General features: G+C 40.4%; 1 protein-coding gene across 2 annotated transcripts; it reads left to right on the plus strand.

Annotated features, from left to right (window-relative positions):
- Positions 1-294: 294 nt before the first annotated feature.
- On the plus strand, positions 295-17,899 carry LOC109928528 (L-lactate dehydrogenase B chain). Of its 2 annotated transcripts, none has more exons than XM_020528480.2 (8): positions 295-613; positions 5,524-5,661; positions 6,581-6,698; positions 7,686-7,859; positions 10,215-10,388; positions 12,416-12,533; positions 14,636-14,759; positions 17,551-17,899. In XM_020528480.2, the coding sequence occupies exons 1-8, from the start codon at positions 503-505 to the stop codon at positions 17,716-17,718; spliced, it is 1,125 nt and encodes a 374-aa protein (XP_020384069.1). In that variant the 5' UTR covers positions 295-502; the 3' UTR covers positions 17,719-17,899. The 2 variants fall into 2 exon arrangements, with proteins under 2 accessions (XP_020384069.1, XP_020384070.1); XM_020528481.2 differs by lacking the exon at positions 295-613 and adding an exon at positions 1,565-1,697.
- Positions 17,900-21,690: the final 3,791 nt, after the last annotated feature.

A 21,690-nucleotide genomic window follows, 5' to 3' on the forward strand; every position in this document is an offset into this window, starting at 1 on the left:
CGTAACCTATTCCCATAGCTCCCCGGACTTGCAGTGAACAAAGCACTTGACTGACTGCAGACTAGAAATGGCCGAGCCTCTGAACTAACTGGTGGTAGCCACTGAATCACAGAATCCACCCTTGCACAAGCACATGCAATGTGTTTGCGGCATAAACTGCTGGCACATGCTGCAGCTCTGACGTTGACGCAGCACCGTGCCGTACAGCAACATGGCCACCCCCTTTAGGACTTTTACACGTGCTCTTCACTGTTTGCCAGACCCACAAGCTTCCTGTCTCTTCCTCTGCAGTAAACCACAATCTCTAAGCCGAAAGCTTCCTGCCTGCAATAAAGCAACAGCTATCACCCAGGGGCCACCTGGATGGCTATGTCCGCTGACATTACCGCCCATCCAACAAGTGATGCCCGAAGCTGATCGATAACAAACTACTTGACACTGATATATTGCTGTTGCCCAGTTGTTCCGCTGAAGAGTTGCAGGGAGACCTTTATCCGTGGCCATGGAGGTACAAGGTGCAGTTGAAACAATTCCAAACAGGGTAAAGAGAAGGAAGATGGCCGACACAGATGCAAACTCATCCGGACTCGATACTGAGGAGCCAACCCAACCGGTACCTGCTCAGTTTTTGTTATTCGGCCTGGGGAGAGCTTAATCACGAAGGGGGTGGTGAATCGGGTGAATTGTGTAATGAATGAGATGTTTCTCACCACCAAATGGTAACTGTTTGACCCTGCTATCTGCACATGTGGAATTTACTTCTGAGAGTTCTCCATCGCAAGCATCCGGCTTTTGGATTCATGCCTGATTCTGTCTTTGAGCTCCCCAGTATCATCAGCAACCCAGAGAGGGGAAAATCACACCAGGAATAATTTCATTGTGCATTGATTCAAAAATCCTGGAAGCACCAACCCTAAATGTGCAATCCAAAAGCAGAAGGGGAGAAGTTAGAGGGAATATTTGAGATCAAGGCATTTTGAAAACCAAACTTTCACAGTGTTTTGTATTAATGGTTTGGATGACACAAAGGAAACCGGGAGTGAAAACCTACATTTATCTAAAGCTTCGGCAGTCAGTAAGTGGGGAGGGGTTTGGGATCTCAGGAATTGTCCTTACCTTAGGAGTAACTCGTCTAAGTTAATGTTTTTACAACAAGCCTGTTCTGAGGAAGGTTCACTGACCTTAATTTCTCTCCATAGATTCTGCAAGACCTGCTCAGCTTTTACAGCAATTTTTGTTGTTGTTAGGCCTGCAATGTGTCCCGCTGCAGTTACAAATTACAGTGAGAAGGCGCCTGGTTCAGATGTGTAAACAATACAGAAATAATCTTAGCACCCCGGTAGGATGTGGCCACAAAATTCAAATATATGTTCTATAGCAAATTAAAATAAAAATCCCTGGACCGACATAATGAGAAAAGTTTACTTAGTTTTCAAAAAAAGGCACAGGAGATTGATGCCAGAGGGAGTGTTCTTTTGTAACAAGTCGCAGTTGAGTCAGATGAGGACATTGGTAGAACTCGGCCGGAAAAGTTTTAGTCCTGGATTTTTTCCAGTCAGTGTGACGTGCTCTGCCAGTCACATGTAGTTTAGAGCTGCCAGAAATTGATGCTTTGCAACAATTAACAACAGACAGAGAGAGAGACAGCGAGCAGTGGAAAGGGGGAGGTGCCATAGATTGGACGTTGCAAAGTTCTGGTACGTGTTTCTCCTCAAATATTGCAACTAATTTGCCGTTTTGACTTACTTGAAACACAGTTCCGAGTTTAGAATGTGTAGTTTCCAACCCTCTGTATTTAATGTTAACTTTGATCCTGTTGATTTTAAGTAACTGGAGTGTATTAGTAAGGTTAATTCCTTCGCTCTGCTAACGTGGCAATATTTGTATTCTATTACTTTTTTTTGGGGGGGAACAGTTTCAGTTGGAATTTTTCCGATGCAGGAGATATTTCCGAATCAAATTGTTGCCTGGCTTTAAGGAGTTTTGGGAATCTGAAACTTGCAGCGAAGGGAAGAATAATCAGAAGTTAAGGCATGTGCTCAGTCGTGCTGTAAGTTTGAGTTGGCAATTGATGGATGGTTCCTCTCCTTGGTTGTGTTTGCCACCTACTCTAAAACTACTTCGAGCGATTAATTCCGACCTTGAATAAGAGAGGACCAAGAAAAACTCAGTTACAGGCGGGTTCTTACTTCGAAATCAATCATCAAGGGAGAGAAAGGAAAATGCAAGGCAATATGAGTGAGAAATCATTTTTTAAAAGTTTTGTAGCAACGCACTCTGCGTTAGCTTTCACTTTTCAGTTGAATCACCTTTTTTCATCGTTGATTCCAGTCTAGCAGCGAGCATCATTGGGTCTGAATCATGCATTGTTTCGACTTGCACTGCATGCCATTTTGTGTTTTCTTTGTGCGAGAAGTGTGGAATGGGCTGCATTTATTTCCCAAAATGTATTCAGTTGAAACGTTTCCAACGTCAAGGGTACTTTAGTCAGGCCATTAAAAGATAAGGCTGCAATTTGGGAATCTATCGGTGCTAATCCTGGCTGGCTACCAACCCGCTCATAACTAGTCACACGTTAAACAGCACTGAATGTCACCTTGTCCGGGACACATGGGGAGGGGAGGGGTGGGGGGGGTTGTTGGTGTTGCTCCAAGACAAACGGTTTACCGTTTTATGAAGGTGACACCGTACCCAGGAGATTTCTGATGACTTGTCAGTTTTCACTAAATCGTCTAAAGATTTTGGCCTAAGTTTAGAAAGTGGAAAGACCAACTCCCAACTGCATCTAGACACCGAAGTCTCTTTTATTCAGGCATTTGACAGAGACCTGTTTTTGAAAACGTTCAACATACGCTCCCAACTTTCACTGGTATAGCGCCTAGTATTAGTGCAGTAGAAGTCCCAAGACACCACAGCATAATCAGATAATTTTTTCAAAAAAAATTAACATTGACCCACCTTAGGAAATAAAAGGACAGGCAGAGCTGGGTTTTTAATGAGCAATCTTTGAAAGGGGAGGGAAGAGGCTGTGAGTTTTTTCTTGGAGGAGGATTCTGGAGCTTGAGACCTAGGCCCCTGAAGGTGTTTCTGGTTGAAGGAGCAAAGAATGGTCAAAACATACAGGAGGCCAGATTTAGAGGAATGTGGAGTTATCGATAGGTTGTTGGACCATAGAACATAGGTAGGGAAAGGTGAATGTAAGTGAATTTGAACACAAGGATGAGATATTAAAAATTGAATCCCACTGCCTCAATGAGACTACAGAATGGGGCTATCTGAGAGTTAGGGTGGGGGCAGCTGAGATTTGGAAGGTGAATATGATACCCAACATAAACTGCTGGCCAAGAAAACTTTGATTTTAAATTTCTCATCCCTGTGTTCAAATCCCTCCAAGATGGAAATTCAGAACAACTCAACAATCAGAAGGTAACAAACAGATGAATGTGTTGATTTTGGGCGTCAAGAGGCAGATTTCATTCCTATGAATAGAAGTGAAATGCTGGAGTTCTGAAATGAAAAGCAGAAAGTGCTGCAGAAACTTAGCAGTTTTGGCAGCATCTGTAGTGAGAATGAAACAGTTGATATTTTGAATCATGTATAATTCTTCACATTCATGTGAGTCAATAACTCGGTACCTCATCTGCCTTTGATTTAAGAAATTGTCATTGCCTTTAACACGGTCGCAGTTTTTGTTGTGGGTTTATACTGAGAGACTGACTTTTCTCCAAGGTCATGTGAATGGAGCTGAATTTCCATTCCAAAAATGAACAAGTACTCACTGTTTCTGTCCAAGTTAGTGTGCGGGCACAATAAAAAAAATTCCGCGCTTGCAAAAAGGCTCTTTGATAAGCAAATTTGTTGGGAAAGTGAGGCAGTTCACGACATGGACTGGTGTTTAGTTACAGGTCAGACTAATAGGATAAGAGTCTCTCCCTCTGCAGACTATTTAGGATGACCCTGTGTTGAAACAGTTGGGGCATTGTCAATTCTGTTTCTAAGCCAGAAAACACGCCTAAGTCAGACATGGTGTGATATACACACATAAAATTGCTCGGGTGAGTGTTTTGTAAGGTGGGGGTGGGGTAAATGCTGCTCTTAAAAGTTACTACAGCATTCTTTTCCTATATCAGCCCAGCCCAATGATTCCCAAACACTTTCCCCGGTGTGGCCCCATTTTAAAGCCCACAGGCTTCACACAGCCCCCTCCTTGGGACATGAGAGTTTTTCTTCGGGGCCTTGCGGCGGCGGGGGTGGAGTTTGAATTTCGTGGGAAACCACAGGATTTTTAAAATGGACCAATCTTTTCACAGCCTTTAGGCCCCAGTAACCAGGCCTCAAAAATCTGCCAGTTAGGCCACACCCCCCTCCCCATTAAAGAGAAAAATAACTCAAAGGAGCTTCTCTTTGTCTGTGCTCAGCCCAAGCTCCGCCCGCAATCATTGATTGATAGAGAGATCGCAGCTCTGAAATTCTATCTAGTTACCCCACCAAGGAGCTGGGTTGGGAGTCATATCTCTCACTGATTCAGAACCTCTGGTCTAGCCTCGTCACGTCAATATTTGGCAAATGACACAAACCTATGTTGTTCTCACAAAGAAAAACGTGCAAAAACATGTCTTAGTACAGTTTTCAGTGCTCATGGCTGTCAGGATAAGGTACAGCATTAAAGTTTTTGCGTTATTTTTTCCCAACCCTGATATTACGCTTTTGCAATTTTATTTTAAACAGATAAAGGCTTTCACTTTCTGCAGCACTTTCCACAACCTCGTTCATGCCCCAAAACGCTGTACAGCCACTTTTTGAAGTGTACCCACTGTAATAATGTAGGGACCTGGTTGTGTTTCTTCTGTCCTTGTCTGAGGGAGTGTTTGATGGTGACACTGAAGTGGAAGGAATTGCCACAGACCACCATATACCTCTTTGGTGAGCAGAGTTTTAAACAAAACAGACGTCACTACTTCATAAAGGCATAAAAGAAGTGGCCTGTTTATTCATGGTTTAGACTTTGTTGCAGGGTTTATTTAACGCACTAACAGCTTCTTTCCAACTATGCTGCAGGCAATTTGATTTTTGATTTTATGTATTGTAGTCACATTGTACCTATATACAGTGAAAAGCTCTGTTTTGTGAGTAGTACAGGCAGACCATACCAAACAAGGACATACACATCATACATAGGGTGCTTGGACAGAGCGAGGCATACAAGCAGAGAAACTATTCATGTGATTTGTTCTGATGAAAATGTTTTCTTCTACATCTGGGGAGACTACTAGCGCAGCTAACAAGGTAGTGTCCCTGCCGTTAGATCAGGAGACCTGGGTTTCAGTCCTATTTGTTCCAGAGGTGTGTAATAACATCTCTGAACAAGTTGACTGGGGGAGAAAGAACAAAGGCACTTTAGTCAAACCTTTAACAGGACTTACCATTGGATGTGGTCATTTTCTTTCTATACATTTATTTAACATGTCTGTAAATGTTATATTTTCATTGTTTCAAGAAAAAAATCTATTGCTTTTAATTTAGGAAGACAACATGGCAACAGTGCAGCAGAAACTTATTACGTCTGTTTCGAGTGATGGATCTGAAGCCTCAAGAAATAAGGTCACTGTTGTAGGTGTGGGCCAGGTTGGGATGGCCTGTGCTGTTAGCATTCTTTTAAGGGTAAGCTTGATCTCTCATGCCTGTTTGACTCCATTGAAAGAAAATTACATAAGTCACCAAATTTTAGAGCAATGATTATAGGCAGATTTGAATCAGAGAAAATATAGTTCAGATCTACAAATTGATGCCTACAAATGTATAATAATCAGACTTAGTAGCCATTCTCCCAGTATAAAAAATCACAGTGTACCAAATTATAGGGTCATACATGACAGGAGGAGGCCACTTAATTCATCCTGCATGAAACAGTTTGTTAACATAGCGCTCTTACTGCCACAGCGCTGTGACCCTGCAATTTTTTTTGACAATAGAGCTTGTCTGATCATAAGAGCACATTGAATTGAAAAAAAAGTCTCATCTTCACTCTGATTCTTATTATTATCTTCAATGTATTTCTCTGGATACTATGGAAACAGCTTCTCATGAATCTTGCAAATCATTCATAATTATGACCAGCTTTTGGATTCAGTCGAGGCATTCAGAAAGGGAGTTGGATGTTCCTTTTCAAATAACCAGCATGCAGGATTATAGCACGAGAATTGCACGAACTAAGATGCTCATTTAGAGAGCTGACGTTGAGACAATGGAATGACTTCTTTTAGTGCTGCAACAGTTCTTCAATTCTGTAATAAATCTCTCCTTTCCCTTCTCTGCTGTAAGGAAAACAAGCCCAGCTCCTCTAGTCTCTCTAGGTAATATCGGTCCTTCAATAACTTCACTTGCATTTAGTTTGAAGTAACATTTGTGACTATTTTAAATAAAAACTTCCTGGAAAACTTCACTTTCTCAGAAACTGGCAGTATCTCTAACTACGCTTGTTTCTTATTACACGGTTTGGAAGTTTATTTTGAATTCAATGATTAAACACAGTTGGGTTGTAAAATCTGCTGTTTTAACATGACATCACTTCCTTTCTTAGGAACTAACTGATGAGATGGCCTTGGTTGATGTTCTGGAAGATAAACTGAAGGGAGAAATGATGGATCTTCTTCATGGTAGCCTGTTTCTTAAAACTCCAAAGATTATGGCTGATAAAGGTAATTTGGATCTTCAGCATAGAGTCATAGAGCACAGAAACAGACCCTTCGGTCCAACTCGTCCATGCCAACCAGATATCGTAAATTAATCATGTCCGATTCGCCAGCATTTGGCCCATATCCCTCTAAACTCTTCCTATTCATATACCCATATGTCTTTTAAATGTTATAATCGTACCGGCCTCCACCACTTCCTCTGGCAGCTCATTCCATACACGCACCATCCTCTGTGTGAAAAAATTGCCCTTCAGGCCCCTTTCAAATCTTTCCCCTCTCATCTTAAACCTGTGCCCTCTAGTTTTGGACTCCCCTACTCTGGGGAAAATTGCCTTGGCTATTCATGCTATCTGTGCCCCTCGTGATTGTGTAAATCTCTATAAGGTCACCACTCAGCTGCTGATGCTCCAGGGAAAATAACCCCAGCCTATTCAGCCTTTCGCTTTAGGTCAAACCCTTCAACCCCAGCAACCTCCTTCTAAATTTTTTCAGAACCCTCTTCAAATTTAACAACAGCTTTCCTTTATCAGGGAGACCAGGATTGAATGCAAAAGTGGCCATACCAATGTGACTGTCCAACTCCTATACAGAAATGCACTGACCAATGAAGGCAAGTGTACCAAACACCCTCTTCACTATTCTATCAACCTGCAACTCCATCTTCAAGGAACTATGAACTTGCACCCCAAGGTCTTTTTATTCAGCGACACATGCCAGGACACTACCATCAAGTGTAAAAGTCCTGTCCTGATTTACCTTAGCAAAATGCAACACCTCGCATTTATCTAAATAAACTCCATCTGCCACTCCTCGGCCCATCTGATCAAGGTCTCGCCTAATGCTTAGGAAATTTGTTTTTGTTTGCTTGAGTTTCAACGTAGCAAACAAAAGTTTTGTAAGTCAAGTGTGTAGAGTGAGAGAATTATAACCATGTTTTATTTTCTGCCTACTGGTTTTGTGATTAACCTGTCCTATTTTCCACTCATTTAGATTATGCGATAACTGCTAATTCTCAAGTTGTGGTTGTTACTGCTGGAGCGCGTCAGCAAGAGGGTGAGAGCCGACTGAATCTGGTCCAGAGAAATGTCAACATCTTTAAATTCATCATACCCCAGATTGTAAAATATAGCCCCAAATGCACAATCATTGTGGTGTCCAATCCAGGTAACTATCGAATTTTTAAAGATAAATTTATTTCCAAGTCTGAAAACTACAACGAAATCTTTCATGTGAAGGGCCGCACAGCCAATAAAACACATAGTCACAGTTACAATGCAGAGAAATGCAGCAGTCAGTTTGTAAGGGGCCACTAGACTCCATTAACAGCAATGCGATGATTAGCCAGCTACTCTGATCATTGAGGGCACTGGGAGCAGCTCCACAGTTCTTCAGAATTGTGCTGTGGGATCTTTTACACCCACTTGAGGCGGGAGGAGGGACGCGGCATTGATTTAGTCTGTCACCTGAAGGAGGCATCCCAACATATTGCATCATTTCCTTAGTGCACTGAAATGTAAGCATTAACTTCTGTGCACTACTATGTGCACTGGGACTTGAATTTACAATCTTCTCGCTTAAAGGGAAGATGGTACCTGTGAGACAAGGCTAGCAGTAGCAAGTGAAAATCATAAGAAATTGGAGCAGGAATAGGTCATTTGGTTCAGTTTTTAATATTTAATGAAATTAAATGAATTTTAAAAGAAATTAACGTGCCACTTAATAAGATCATGACTTATCTGATTGTGTATTTAATTCACATTCCTGCCCTACTTCCCACTACAATAACCTTGTGAATCCCTTGTTGATCAATGATCTGTCTCATTTCGACTTGAACCAATTCAGTGACCTAGCCACCACTGCTGTCTGTGAAAGAGAATTCCAAAAGATCTAACCATTGTTGGAGGAATCGTCTTCATTATATGTGGGAGATCCTTTATTTATCAACTTCTGCACCCTAGTCCTAGATTTCCCTGCCAAGCGAAACATTCTCTTGGTGTATACCCTGTCATGCTTCTCAGAATCTTGTATGTTTCAGTAAGATCAGTTGTCAATCTTCTAAACTCCAAAGAGTGTAAGTTCAACCTGTTCAAGTTTTCCTCATAAGCCAAGCCCTTCATCCCAGGTGTCAACCTATTGGACATTCTCAGAGCTGCTTCCATTTCATGTATGCCCTCCCTTAAGTAAAGTGACCAAAACTGTACCATAGTGAGACCACACCTAGAGTGCCATGTCATGAACAGTTGTAGCAAGATTTACAGACTCTTATGCCCCGCCCTCTTTGCAATAAAATTCAACATTCCCTTTCCCTTACAAAATACTTGCTGTATCTGAATGCTGACCTTTTATGTGTATGAGGACAACCATATTCCTCTGGTCCTGCAGTATTCTGAAACTCTTCCCATTTAAATAATATTCTGCTTTTCTCCACGTTCTGCCAAAGTGAACAAACTTACATTTTCTTGCATTATATTCCATCTGCTTTATATCCCTCTATAAACTCTGTTTACTCCTCATAATCCTCTGCTTCCTGTTTTGTATTGTCGGTCAATTCAGTTACATTATGCTCAGTCCCTTCATTCAAGTCATGAATACAAGTCTTCAATGGTTGAGCCTCCAGAATGGAACCCCGTGATACTCCATTGGTTACAGTTTGCCGAGCTGAAAATGACCCATTTGTCTTGAATCTCTTTCACATTAGATGGGTGAAATACTAGCCATGCTAATGTACCACCCCAACACCATCAGCTCTTATGTTGTGTAACAACCTTTTATGAGGGTCCTTATCAAATGCCTTTGGAAATCCAAATTTATGACATTGACTGATTTTTTGCCTTTATCAACCCTGTTTGTTCAGTCCTCAAAAGCTCCAATACAACTGCTAAACTTGATTTCTCTTTCACATAACCATGTTGTCTCTGTCAATTTGCATGATACTTTTCTAAGTATCCTGCTACTACCTCTTGTTAGTAGTGGATTCCAGCATTTTCCCAATGATGGATGTTGGACTAACAGGACTACAGTTTATAAGCTTTCTACCTCCTTCATTTCTTGAATAGTGGCGTACATTTGTGTTTTTCCAAGCAGCTGCCACTTTTCCAAACTATGAGAAATTCTGGAAAACTACAATCCACATATTCATTATGACTGAAGCCACAATATTAAACTTTGTTAACCATGGGGCCTAAGACTGAATGGAGCCTGAATATTCCCTGGGGGGGGAGAACCTCAGAGGACGATATTTGGAAGTTCTGCCCCCTACCGATATCCCCAGTTATGTTTCTACTCCATAAGTATTATAACTACAACTTAACATCAAAAACATTTCTTTAGCTGTGAAGCACCACAACATCTGGTGCTTGTGATAAGTTATATAAGTGTTGTCTTTCTTTCTTGCAAAATGGAATAGCCATCATATTTAATCATATCTATTTATAGCATCAAACCACAATGTTGTGTTTGCTCTAATTAGAATCAACTTGAATTTTGAAGTGCTCATGCATTTTTTTTCCTGGGTCACAGTTGATATTCTGACGTACGTAACGTGGAAGATAAGTGGATTGCCAAAGAACCGTGTGATTGGCAGCGGCTGTAATTTGGATTCTGCCCGATTCCGTTACCTGTTGGCTGAGAAACTTGGGCTCCATCCATCCAGTTGCCATGGCTGGGTGCTTGGTGAACATGGAGATTCTAGTGGTAAGGCTACATGGTTACGTTTTGTGATACCAGATGATACACTATAGAAATCTCACACTTTTAATTTCTATCAGCTAGGGTCAGTTTTTAGACTAGAGTCTGTTGGAAGAGCAGTAAAGACCAAGCAGGTTAACCCTTTCCAGTTGGATCTTCCCAACTCTTGACTTCCCCAGGTCCTTCTGTCTTGTGAAGACCCCCATACAATATCTACATGCAAACGAGGACGAGAAGTAGACCACTCATCCCTTCAAGCCTGCTCTGTCATTCAAATAAAATCATGGGTGATCTGATTTTAACCTCAACTTTACCTCCATTATTATTCGATTAATTACTTGCTTGCTCGTGAGCCATCCTTTCAATACCAATTGGTAGCCCCCAGCTGGCAATACATGGTGTTGGTGAGACCACATCTGGAGTGCCCTGTACAGTTTTAGACTCCTTATTTGGAAAAAGCCATACAGTTGCTTTGGGAGAGTTCAGACTAGGTTCACTTGTCTCGTTACTTATCTTAGGAAGTTTGGACAAATTAATCCTATACCCATTGAAGTTTGGAAGAATGACACGTGATCTTAAGAGGTCTGGATAGGTTGAATACTGGAAAGACATTTCTTCTTGTCGGAGACTAAAACTATGGGATGTTCTTTAAGGATAAGAGATATCCATTTTAACATAGAGTCATAGAGATGTAAAGCATGGAAACAGACCCCTTTGGTCCAACTTGTCCATCCCGACCAGATACTCTAAGTAAATCTAGTCCCATTTGCCAGCATCTGGCCCATATCCCTCTAAACCTTCCTATTCATATACCCATCTAGATGCCTTTTAAATGTTGTAATTTTAACAGGCTCCAGCACTTCCTCTGGCAGCTCATTCCATACACATACCACCCTCTGCATGAAAAAATTGCCCCTTAGGTCCTTTTAAATCTTTCCCCTCTCACCTTAAACCTATGCCGTCAAGTTTTGAACTCCCCCACCCTGGGGAAAAGTCCTTATCTATTTAGCCTATCCGTGCCCCTCATGATTTCATAAACTTCTGTAAGGTCACCCCTCAGCCTCTGACACTCCAGGGAAAATAGTCCCAGAGAGTAGTTTTTCTTCAAGGGTCATTTAGTGTGGAATTCTCTTCCTGAGGAGCTAGTGGAGGCTGGGCTTTTAAATATATTCAAGACTGACTTACTTAGATATTTTTGGACAAGGGAGGTATGGGGTGCACACAGGAAATTGAATCTGAGAGCCCAGCCAGATTTATGATATAGCAGGCTCACAAGGTTGAATAGCCTTATTTCCTGTTCCTTCCTTCTCTGTTCATATGCCTGAATTTCAGCCCCTTTCAATTGCGGAATTGACTGGAAGCACATAAGAGGTTTTAAGTGCTCAGAACTGTTCACGTCAATGAAATGCAGTTTTCCCTGCTCTGTCCACCCAAAACAAAGGGTCTAGGCCCGAAATGTCAGCCTTCCTGCTCCTCTGATGCTGCTTGGCCTGCTGTGTTCATCCAGCTCTACACCTTATTGTCTCAGTCAAATGATATGTGGCTTTAATCTATTCTAACATTCGTTTAAGCATCATGTTTTAAGAACGTTATAGGCGCAGTTGGCATTGCTGTTAACAGTTAATTTGTTGTTCAAAAGCAGAAGACTGTAGATGCTGGAAATTTGAAATAAAATCGTAATGGTAGAAATACTGTGGTCTGGAGAGAATCTGTGGAGAGAGAAACAATTAACCTGTCAGATTGAAAACTTTTCATCTGAATGGTTTATTTTGCATAAGGCATGGCCCTCAGGGGTTAGTTCTTCATTGTTAATTACTTACCTTCATCTTTCTATCCAAATACTAATGATAATTGAGTTAGAGGCAACACGATAGTGTTAAAATCAAAGGAGATTGTGCAGTTGAATGTGATGTGAATATATATCATTATACTTTTATCATATGCCAAATGCTGCAATTAAGTTGCAGTTTGCCAGTAGATCTTTGTAGCAACACTGTAAGAACTGTCCACATTCAGCTGCTTTTCATTTGCAGTTCCCGTTTGGAGTGGTGTCAACGTGGCAGGAGTTGGACTGCAGCAGCTGAGCCCTGATATTGGAACTGCTCAGGACAAGGAGAACTGGAAAGATGTGCATAAACTGGTGGTGGATAGGTATAAAACAAAGCCTTTACAAAATGATCAACATAAGATAAAGTTTAAAATGTAGATGGCAGTGCCTGAGCCCTGATTCTCATTGAAATCATAAGAGACTTTTACAGAAATGAGTCAGGAAGCAGTAGAGATGTAGAAGGTAACATGTTTAAAGCGCCAAGTTTTAAATACATCTCAAATAGTAGTTCTGTTTTGTTAAGAGGTAAGAATAGGCAACAATTGTTCAATTAAAAGATCAGGTGACTTGTAAGATTAACAGATTTATTACTGTTGCAGATGAAGTGGGCAGATTTGTATTTATAAGTCATTTTTTTTATGACCCTAGGGTGCTCCCAAGGCTCATCACATCTCCAGAAGTATTTTTGAAGTGTAGTTTCTGTTGTATTATAGAAAACGTAAAAACCGGAGTAGGCCATTCAGCCCTAAAATCTGTTGCGACAGTTGGGCTGGCCTAGACATTGGCTGCACATTTCTTGACAGCCATGCTGAACAAAAATCAATAGTTCTTGAGGGGAGAGTTTCAGATTTCTGCTACCTTATGTGAAGAAGTGTTCCCTCAGTTTCCCTAGCATTAATTTTATGCCTTGATTCATTTTTGTTCTAATTCAGTCATAGAATTTGGGTGTCGCGGGCAAGGCCAGCATTTATTACCCATCCGTTGAACTGAGTGGTTTGCTAGGCCATCTCAGAGGACAGTTTAGAATCAACCATATTGCTTTGGGCCTGGAATCACATGCCATAGAGCATGGAAACAGACCCTTCCGTCCAACTAGTCCATGCTGACTATGTTCCCAAACTAAACTAATCCCACCTGCCGGCTCTTGGCACATATCCCTGCAAACCTTTTCTATTCTTGTACTTATCCAAGTGTCTTTTAAACATTGTAACTCTACCTGCATCCACCAATTTCTCTGGCCATTCATTCCCCACATGAACCAGTCTTTGTGTAAAAAAAAAAGTTGCCCCTCATGTCCTTTTTAAATCTTTCTCCTCTCACCTTAAAAATATGCCCCCTGGTTTTGAACTCTCCCACGCTAGGAAAAAGACCCGTGTCATTCACCTTATCTATATGTATGATTTCATAAACCGAATAAGATCACCCCTCAACCTCCAATGAAGAAAAAGTTCCAGTCTATTTTTATATCTCGAACCCTCCGTTGCCAGCAACATCCCAGTAAATCTTTTCTGAGCACTCTCCAGTTTAATAATATCCTTCCTATAACAGGATGACCAGAGCTACAAACAGTAGTTCAGAAGAGTAGGCTATACCTGGTCAGAATGCGTAGCAGACTTCCTTCTCCAAGGGTGCTGGTGAACCAGATGGCCTTTTATGATGTTCATTACATGGGCACCATTAGCTTTTCCATTTCATTGGGTTCACATTTCACCATGGTGGGATTTGACCCCATCTCCCCATAACACTGCCTAGACTTCCAGAGTCCTAGTTCACTGACATCACCACTATGCCACCACCTCTCCTGATTTTCTCACAATACAGCAGACAATGTGGGAGCATAACAATCCCAGAGAAAATGAGGCTTTAACAAGATACTCAATCTGCTCTTAAAAATCTACCGTCAAGTTTGTGAATTGGATAAAGCTGTTGCTGGGCATTGGGTGAGAGGTGGGTGAGGGGCCTTAACTAATATGGAGTTACACATTTTAGGTTTGTTACTACTCATGTGGAAATAAAAATGATAGTTAAAGTTTGATTTCAAGCTTGGTATGATCACTTCATTAGATGCTAACAATACAGGAGGCTGCCAATTGGAGCATCATGTTACAAATATAGTCTAACAAGACCCTGCTAACAACGGAGTTGGTGTGAATACCGACAATTGGAATTTGCAAATTTAAGAACTTGTGTCCTCTAAGTTTGGAATATTTAGCTTCAATAGATAAAATTCAATGGAAAGTATTTAAAAGTAATTGCCATGACCAGTAAAATGGATAGTCTATGTAACATTTTATGGTACTGCAAAGCATCATTTGTTCCTGTTTCTGTTGTTAAGTGAACTTGTACTTAGAATTTATCATACATTTACTGTTGTGGCAGTTACCTGATGTTTAAATGCCTGATTTAAAACTTTTGTTTTTGCTAGTGCTTATGAAGTGATTAAACTGAAGGGATATACTAATTGGGCCATTGGCCTCAGTGTTGCTGAGCTGACTGAATCCATTGTGAAGAATCTGAAGCGGGTTCACCCAGTATCCACCATGGTGAAGGTATGAGATATTACCATGTTAAATAAAATTCCTGGTTTGTAGCAAATTAGGGATTCTTACAAATACTTCATAGTTAACATTGGGATCTTAACACTAACATCCGCACCCGGTAGCCTCTGGATTACTGAAATTTAAACACAATACTACAAATGATGGAGATTTAAAAAAATAAAATGCTTGAAAATTCAGCAGGTCTGGCAACAACTGTGGAGAGAGAAAAATCGAGTTAATGATTTGAGCCCCATGCATTCTCGTCAAAATGGGAAGAAGGGTCATGGGGCTCAGTGCCACTTGCTTTCTCCAAAGATGTTGAGTTTCTCCAGCACTTTCTGTTTATATTGCAGCCACTGGAACACACAATGTTGTACTTTTTAAAAATCATGCCAGAGTGTTAATGGGTGGCTTTGTGGTTTTGATTTCTTTGCCGCTGCAGTCTATAATAGTTGAGACTTTCAGCGAATCTTTTCTTTCTAGTCGTAAACTATTCCCTGATCCATGCCTCTTTTCCCACAATAGGAGTTCTATGCAATGTGTTTTGTTTCCATTCTGTGGTTAACTGCTGAAGCGACTAAACTCACTAAATTATGTATTGCATTTAATCAATTTTGACTTGGTGAACATTAACTTTTCAGTGTTGATAAACTGATAGTGAGACTAAATTTAAAGGGCTAGTCATTAGAATTATTCTGGTTTAGGTACAAATCAAATGAATGCAGAAAAGGAGTATTATTAGTATCAACCAAACACTGAAGAAGAAGAGAATGTTGAATTGTGCAACAGTGACACCAGAGTTAATTATCATGACATATTATGAACCAGATATCTTGTCCAACAGTCTGTCTGTCTTTGTGTGTGTTTGTGTCTGTCTGTCTGTCTCTTTCTCTTCAAACCTACGCCCCAGCAATGCAAACTTTTAGCTTATATTCTCTGGTTTTCTTCCTGTCTGATTTGCAATCAGTAGAATCTGACACATTGTAGCATACATTATATGTAGCATACATTAGATACAGGGAAATGTAACAAAGCTGTGAGGATTTTAACACACCTGGTGCTTCTATGTCCTGACAATTATGTATCTGTTCACAAGTATTCACAAATCTTCATTTACCAGACTTGATCTGTAGTAACTTGCAAAATACAATAGTGTATAATCTTGAATATTTTAAAATAGAGGCACTAGAGACACGCCATACAAATGCCCCATTTGTTTTTATTCTTGACATATCGGTTTTACTGGAAGTAAGAGATATTGTGTGCATACACTTGCATTCTGCTTCAAAGGAAGGGAATGATCACTTACAGAAGAACTTCCTCAACGAAACCTAAAACAATAATGGGTAATTTAAATCCGCAACTGCTGTTTCTTCATACATACTTTGTTGGAGTGGTATTACGGTTATTATTGAATTATTATAATTGGCTTGGTTGGATTGCAAGCGGCAGAGAATTAAACACATGGACAATGTCACTTAAGCTGTAAACTATAAATAAGATTTTTTTTTAAAAATTACATAGCAGGGGTCAATCCAGGTTTAATTTAATTGCAGAACTTCTAACTTGAGGATGCAGTTCTTTGATAATTAATTACCTTTGAATCGTCTATATTCAGATACATACAGGTCTATTCTATGCATCCAGTCCTCATGATTTAAACCTTTTAGCCCCAATTTTGTTGAATCTGTGCTGCCCCTGCTCTGAGACCAATACATTCTTCCTGAGCTATAATGCAGAGAATTGAATGCAGTGCTCTAATTAAGGTCTAACCAGAGTTTTAGGTAGTTACAACATAACATTTACATCTTTGTATGCCAACATCCTTGCATTAACATTTCATTAATCTTGGTAAGAACTTTTCCTCCTTTCCAATAGATTTCAATTATAAAATGTACACATTTTACAGGTTTCCAATTCCTTTGCTTTTAACTGATGTCAAATTAATAATTAAAGAATATCAGTAAATGTGAGCTACCACATTCTGTTAAACCAATAGGGTGAACAATAGGCTTGTTGGGCAATGGATGACTGTTTAATGTTGTCCAATATTTCACACTTACAAGCAGAAGAATTTGCAGTTGTTTGGCACAGCTGGCATTCCTGACTAAAATTAAGAGTGCAGGCTTTGAACATGCCTGCAAACAGAGCTCTGTATCATTGCCAGCAGTTTCATTCATCAGGTCTTTCACACATTACAAGAGGGTTCCTCATTTTCTTTTTAAGTATTTACTGTACAGGTGTCCTTCCCTCCGTGTTGTGTATCTCTGATAGTGACAGCCACTTCAAAGAACTTGCTTTTTTATTATTAATATACTTTGATCTAGCTTTATTCTTGATGTTATAGAGTTTATAAAATTACGAGGAAGAGAGATTTCAAGATTAGGGGGCATTTTTTTAAGGTGAGAGGAGAGAGATTTAAAAAAGACATGAGGGGCAATTTTTTTTTACACAGAGGATGGTTCATGTGTGTAATGAACTTCCTGAGGAAGTGATGGACCAGGAGCAGGCAGGTGGGACTAGTTTAGTTTGGGATTATGTTCGGCATGGACTGATTGGACCGAAGGATCTGTTTCCGTGCTGTATGACTCTATGTAAAGTGGCTTAAGTTCCTTTTGAAATGTTTCATGGCTTTGTTCACTTTGGCCTATGGTATTTCTCTCTCAAGGAATTTAATACCAGACCAGCTACAGTCACAATTGTATCTTTCAGTTAGTAAGAGTGGCACATGTTTTAATGGACTTTACTGCATATGGAAATTGTTCTTTCTAGTGATTGTGTACTGTGTCTTTTACCCCAGGGCATGTATGGCATACAGGATGAAGTCTTCCTAAGCCTGCCATGTGTGCTGAGTGCAGATGGTCTAACTGATGTCATCAACCAAGCTCTGAAAGATGATGAGGTAGCCCAACTGAGGAAGAGTGCTGAGACATTGTGGGAAATTCAGAAGGAACTGAAGGATCTGTAATTTTGAGGCTGACTGCAGCACTCCTTTCACTGAATCTGCAAAGGAACCAGATGCAGGAAAATACGAGTATCTCTGTAAACTCTTGTCCATGATTTGTAATGTCGGGTGTATTCTCAATGGTTAACTGGCCCAACGTACATGGTTACCATTTTAAAAAATAAAGTAAAACATGTACATCTTCCATTTGTCTTTCAACTGCTTCAAAAATATTGATGTTCTTATACTCATAACAAGCTCTATTTCTATTAGTACATAAAGGTTCCAATTCATTGAGCAGAAGATTGATCAATATCTTTCATTTCACAAAACTCACAACTCGCTTTGCCACCCTGGTCACAATATCGAATCATCTATGAAAGGACTCTAAAACATTGCCACCTCTCCCCAGCTAGCAATCAGGTCCAGATATAAATCACAGAGTTGTCATGAAGAAATGCTTCCTGAAAACAGCTGTCTGTAGCTCTGGCCAAATTAGGTTAATATGACTGTTGCTCATTGAATTATAAAGAACAGAGAGAGGCTGTTTTACCTATTATGCCTCCCTTTGGAAAACATAACAATCTCGTTTCCAGTTCTTGGTTGTTTTCACATAGCCTGGCAAATTTTGTTTCAAGTATCTTTCCAATTTCCTCTGGAAAATTAAGAGTGAGTGCATTTTTTGACCTTTTTAAGCTAAGACCACTAGAAATAGGAGTAGGCTGTTCACTATCCCACCCTTCCCTGAGCTATGGTTGATATGGTGACACTCCTCACATCCACTTCCCTGTCCCTTCCCCATAACCCTTCATTGCTCAACTGATCAAAAATCTATCCCATCTCAGCCTTAAACATACACTGCTGCCATAGCTCTCTGGGACAAGGAGTTCTAAAAAGGCACTGAACCTTCTGAGAGAAGAAATTCCTCCTCATTTCAGTCTTAAGTTAGTGCCCCATAATTCAGATGGTGCATGTCAGATCACAACTCATTCTGTTTGAAGATTCTTCTGATCTCCAACCAGTCTTCTCAAATCTCTGTTCTCTGGCCACCAACCCTTCCATGCAGTGCGAAGTTCCTGTTTATTACTGTATTATAATTCCTCATAGTTTGGAACACCTCTATTCAACCTGCCCTTAAACTTATTAACCTAACTTTTAGAGAGAAACCCCCCAGCCCCAGCTTCTACGTTCTCTCAAAGTAATAAGCCTTTCATCACTAGCAGAGTTTAAATCTAACCTGCACCCTCTCCAAGATGTGACCAATCACCTTGAAATGAATTGAGTAATTCCGCTAGCCTCTTTTAGAAGGATTATAATTTTGCAGATAAGTTCATTTATGGTTGTTACTGAGGCAGGCAGCAATAATTAATGAAGGAGCAATTTTATTTTAAATTAATGGGACAATTGCATGTATCTTGTTCACGTTTAAAGGCAAGGATGATCACGTTAACCATCCTGGGTGGTTGGTAGGATGCTGAGGGGAGCAAGACTGACCTGGGCCTGGGAGGTTTCTATAGCAAAGCAGTCGGGATAGCCCAAGACACTTGGGTTTCAAACAAGTTTTTGGCTTGGGATTTCCAGTCTTTGTGTCTTCTCTCCACTTTTGACACATATTTATTTTCAAAGGGGGTGCAGAATATGTTTTTATTTGCACCAGGTGCAGTGATCCTGTCAAAAGATGGCACAAACATCGTGTAAAGTCAGGAAGGCAGCAAAAAAAAAAGCTTTTTTTTCAGAAAAGTTAAGCTCAGCATTTGGTAATCCACTTTGAACCACCATTTGGAGAAAATAACCCATGGCCAAGGAATTTAAATTGTTCCTCTGTCCTTCCTAGCAGTGCTTTATGCCAATGATAAATAGTCATCCTTTATGTCCTGCTTTGCTAAGGGGAAAATAATGGAAAAAATTTATCCTTAGCTGTATTCCTCTCATTTGGACTGTAACTATAACATGGCTGCCTATATTTGACAAGATATATATTCAGCATCAGCTTTGGTGGAAAATGATAGGGATTTTCCATATCTGAAGAACCAACATTCACTCAATTGACACTGGAGAGCAGCATAACTTGAGCAGGGATAGTAGGAACTGCAGATGCTGGAAAATCTGAGATAACAAGGTGCAGAGTTGGATGAACACAGCAGGCCAAGCAGCATCATAGGAGCAGGAAGGCTGACGTTTCGGACCAAGACCCTTGGGTCAGCCTTCCTGCTCCTATGATGCTGCTTGGCCCGCTGTGTTCATCGACCTCTACACCTTGTTAACTTGAGCAGGCTTGGCTTTTGCTATTCATATGCTTCCACCAGTGAAGCTATTGAGCAGAGGACTAAAACAAAGTCAATGAGCACCATGAATATCAGATCACGATTCAAGTCCCACCTGCTGCAGAGGTGTGTAATAAAATCTTTGGACAGGTTGATGAGAAAAAAGGGTCAAAGCCATAAAGGTCAAGGCACAGCCGTTTGAGGGTGCAGAGCCCTTTCATTGATCCAGGGTGATGGCTATCAGACAATTCAATAGAAGCCAATACAGGAAAGCAACTGGCAGTTGGAAACAGCTGTTCTGAGACTTGAAAACTGTGACTAAAAGCAAAACCACCAACAAGAGTTGGACATCCCCTGTTCTCCACAAAGATAAGCCATGCATTGAACAAATGGTCACTGTTATGCTTAAGAAGAAACAAAAACAATAAGATGGCAGAACTGCACAAACATTGAGCAGAATGTTGGAGAAAAATGCTTAGCTAACTGCAATATATCAAGCTGGAGCTGATTACAAGGTTGTAAGGCAGATGTTCAGTTGGAGCCGGTGAGCTGCAAATGGAGAGAAGAGCAATATTAACTTGGCAATGTAACAATCAAGAAGGAAGCGAGTAGAATGCCAACTGAGTGTATTTACCGATGTGGTGAAAATTATATACATCTGATAACAGTTAGTGGCCTTGTGCCATTGGCACAAGGATTTGAAGTCAAATTATTTCTGAGAATAGTTATAACCAACAACGTGAAATATTAGATTATTGTCACCTCTACTTTCACGGCTGCTCACTATGCCTTCAAGAAACATAATTAAGTATCCCCCTTCAAATCCCCTTTCTGAGTTCTTAGGGAAGGTTTCTTTGAGTGTTGAGTACTGAAGCACAGAAAAGTGTTGAGTCTATTGAGAGTCCATCTGAGAGCACAGTTAAACAAGCAAGGATAGAAGACTATCGACAATTTTGATGAAATACCACAAACTACATAATCAACTGTATTATGCTGCATTTTCATTGAACAAATGCATTAATTTTCAGTTCCCAGACATGCACAATGCTGGCAAGGTCAAGATATTCTTGATCATCCTAGTTGTCCTTGTGAAAGTGATGGTGTTGAATGGTCATTTGGTAGGAAAGCAGCCACCAATTTGCTCATGTCTATCTGTCACAAATAGTGATGTCTATCTGTCACAAATAGCAACATGATAATGATCAGATAATCTGTTTTTGTGATATTAATTGAGGAATACGTATTGACCAGGATACTAAGTATAACTAGTCATCTTCAAAATTATTCACTGGATCATTCACACCTAATCGAGAGGACAAATTTGGTTTAATGTCTTCTGTGAAAGACAGTACCTCTAACAATGCAGCACCTACCTGCACTGCACTGCGTTGTTAGACTAATGGCATGTTGGGCCATTGTAGTGAGAGGATGTTAGTATAGAAGTAGAAGTAGAAATGTCTTGCTGAAGTTATACAGGGCCTTGATGAGGCCACACCTTGAGTATTGTGTGCAGATTTGGTCTCCTAGTCTGAGGAAGGACATTCTTGTTATTGAGAGCATCCAGCGAAGCTTCACCAGACTGATTCCTGGGATGGCAGGACTAACATATGAGGAAAGACTGGATTGACTGGACTTGCATTCATTGGAATTTACAAGAATGAATGGGGATCTTGTAGAATCATGTAAAATCCTGATGGGACTGGACAAGGTTAAATGCAGGAAGAATGCTCCT

Source organism: Rhincodon typus, chromosome 22, assembly GCF_021869965.1.
Source record: "Rhincodon typus isolate 14 chromosome 22, sRhiTyp1.1, whole genome shotgun sequence".
Taxonomy (NCBI): Eukaryota; Metazoa; Chordata; class Chondrichthyes; order Orectolobiformes; family Rhincodontidae; genus Rhincodon; species Rhincodon typus.

Excerpts from the sequence above, each read along its gene's own strand:
- LOC109928528 (XM_020528480.2), top strand. The coding sequence starts at position 503 with ATGGAGGTACAAGGTGCAGTTGAAACAATTCCAAACAGGGTAAAGAGA. Across the intron at positions 10,389-12,415 it reads TGAACATGGAGATTCTAGTG|TTCCCGTTTGGAGTGGTGTC; the intron begins GTAAGGCTACAT and ends TTTCATTTGCAG. Across the intron at positions 14,760-17,550 it reads CAGTATCCACCATGGTGAAG|GGCATGTATGGCATACAGGA; the intron begins GTATGAGATATT and ends CTTTTACCCCAG.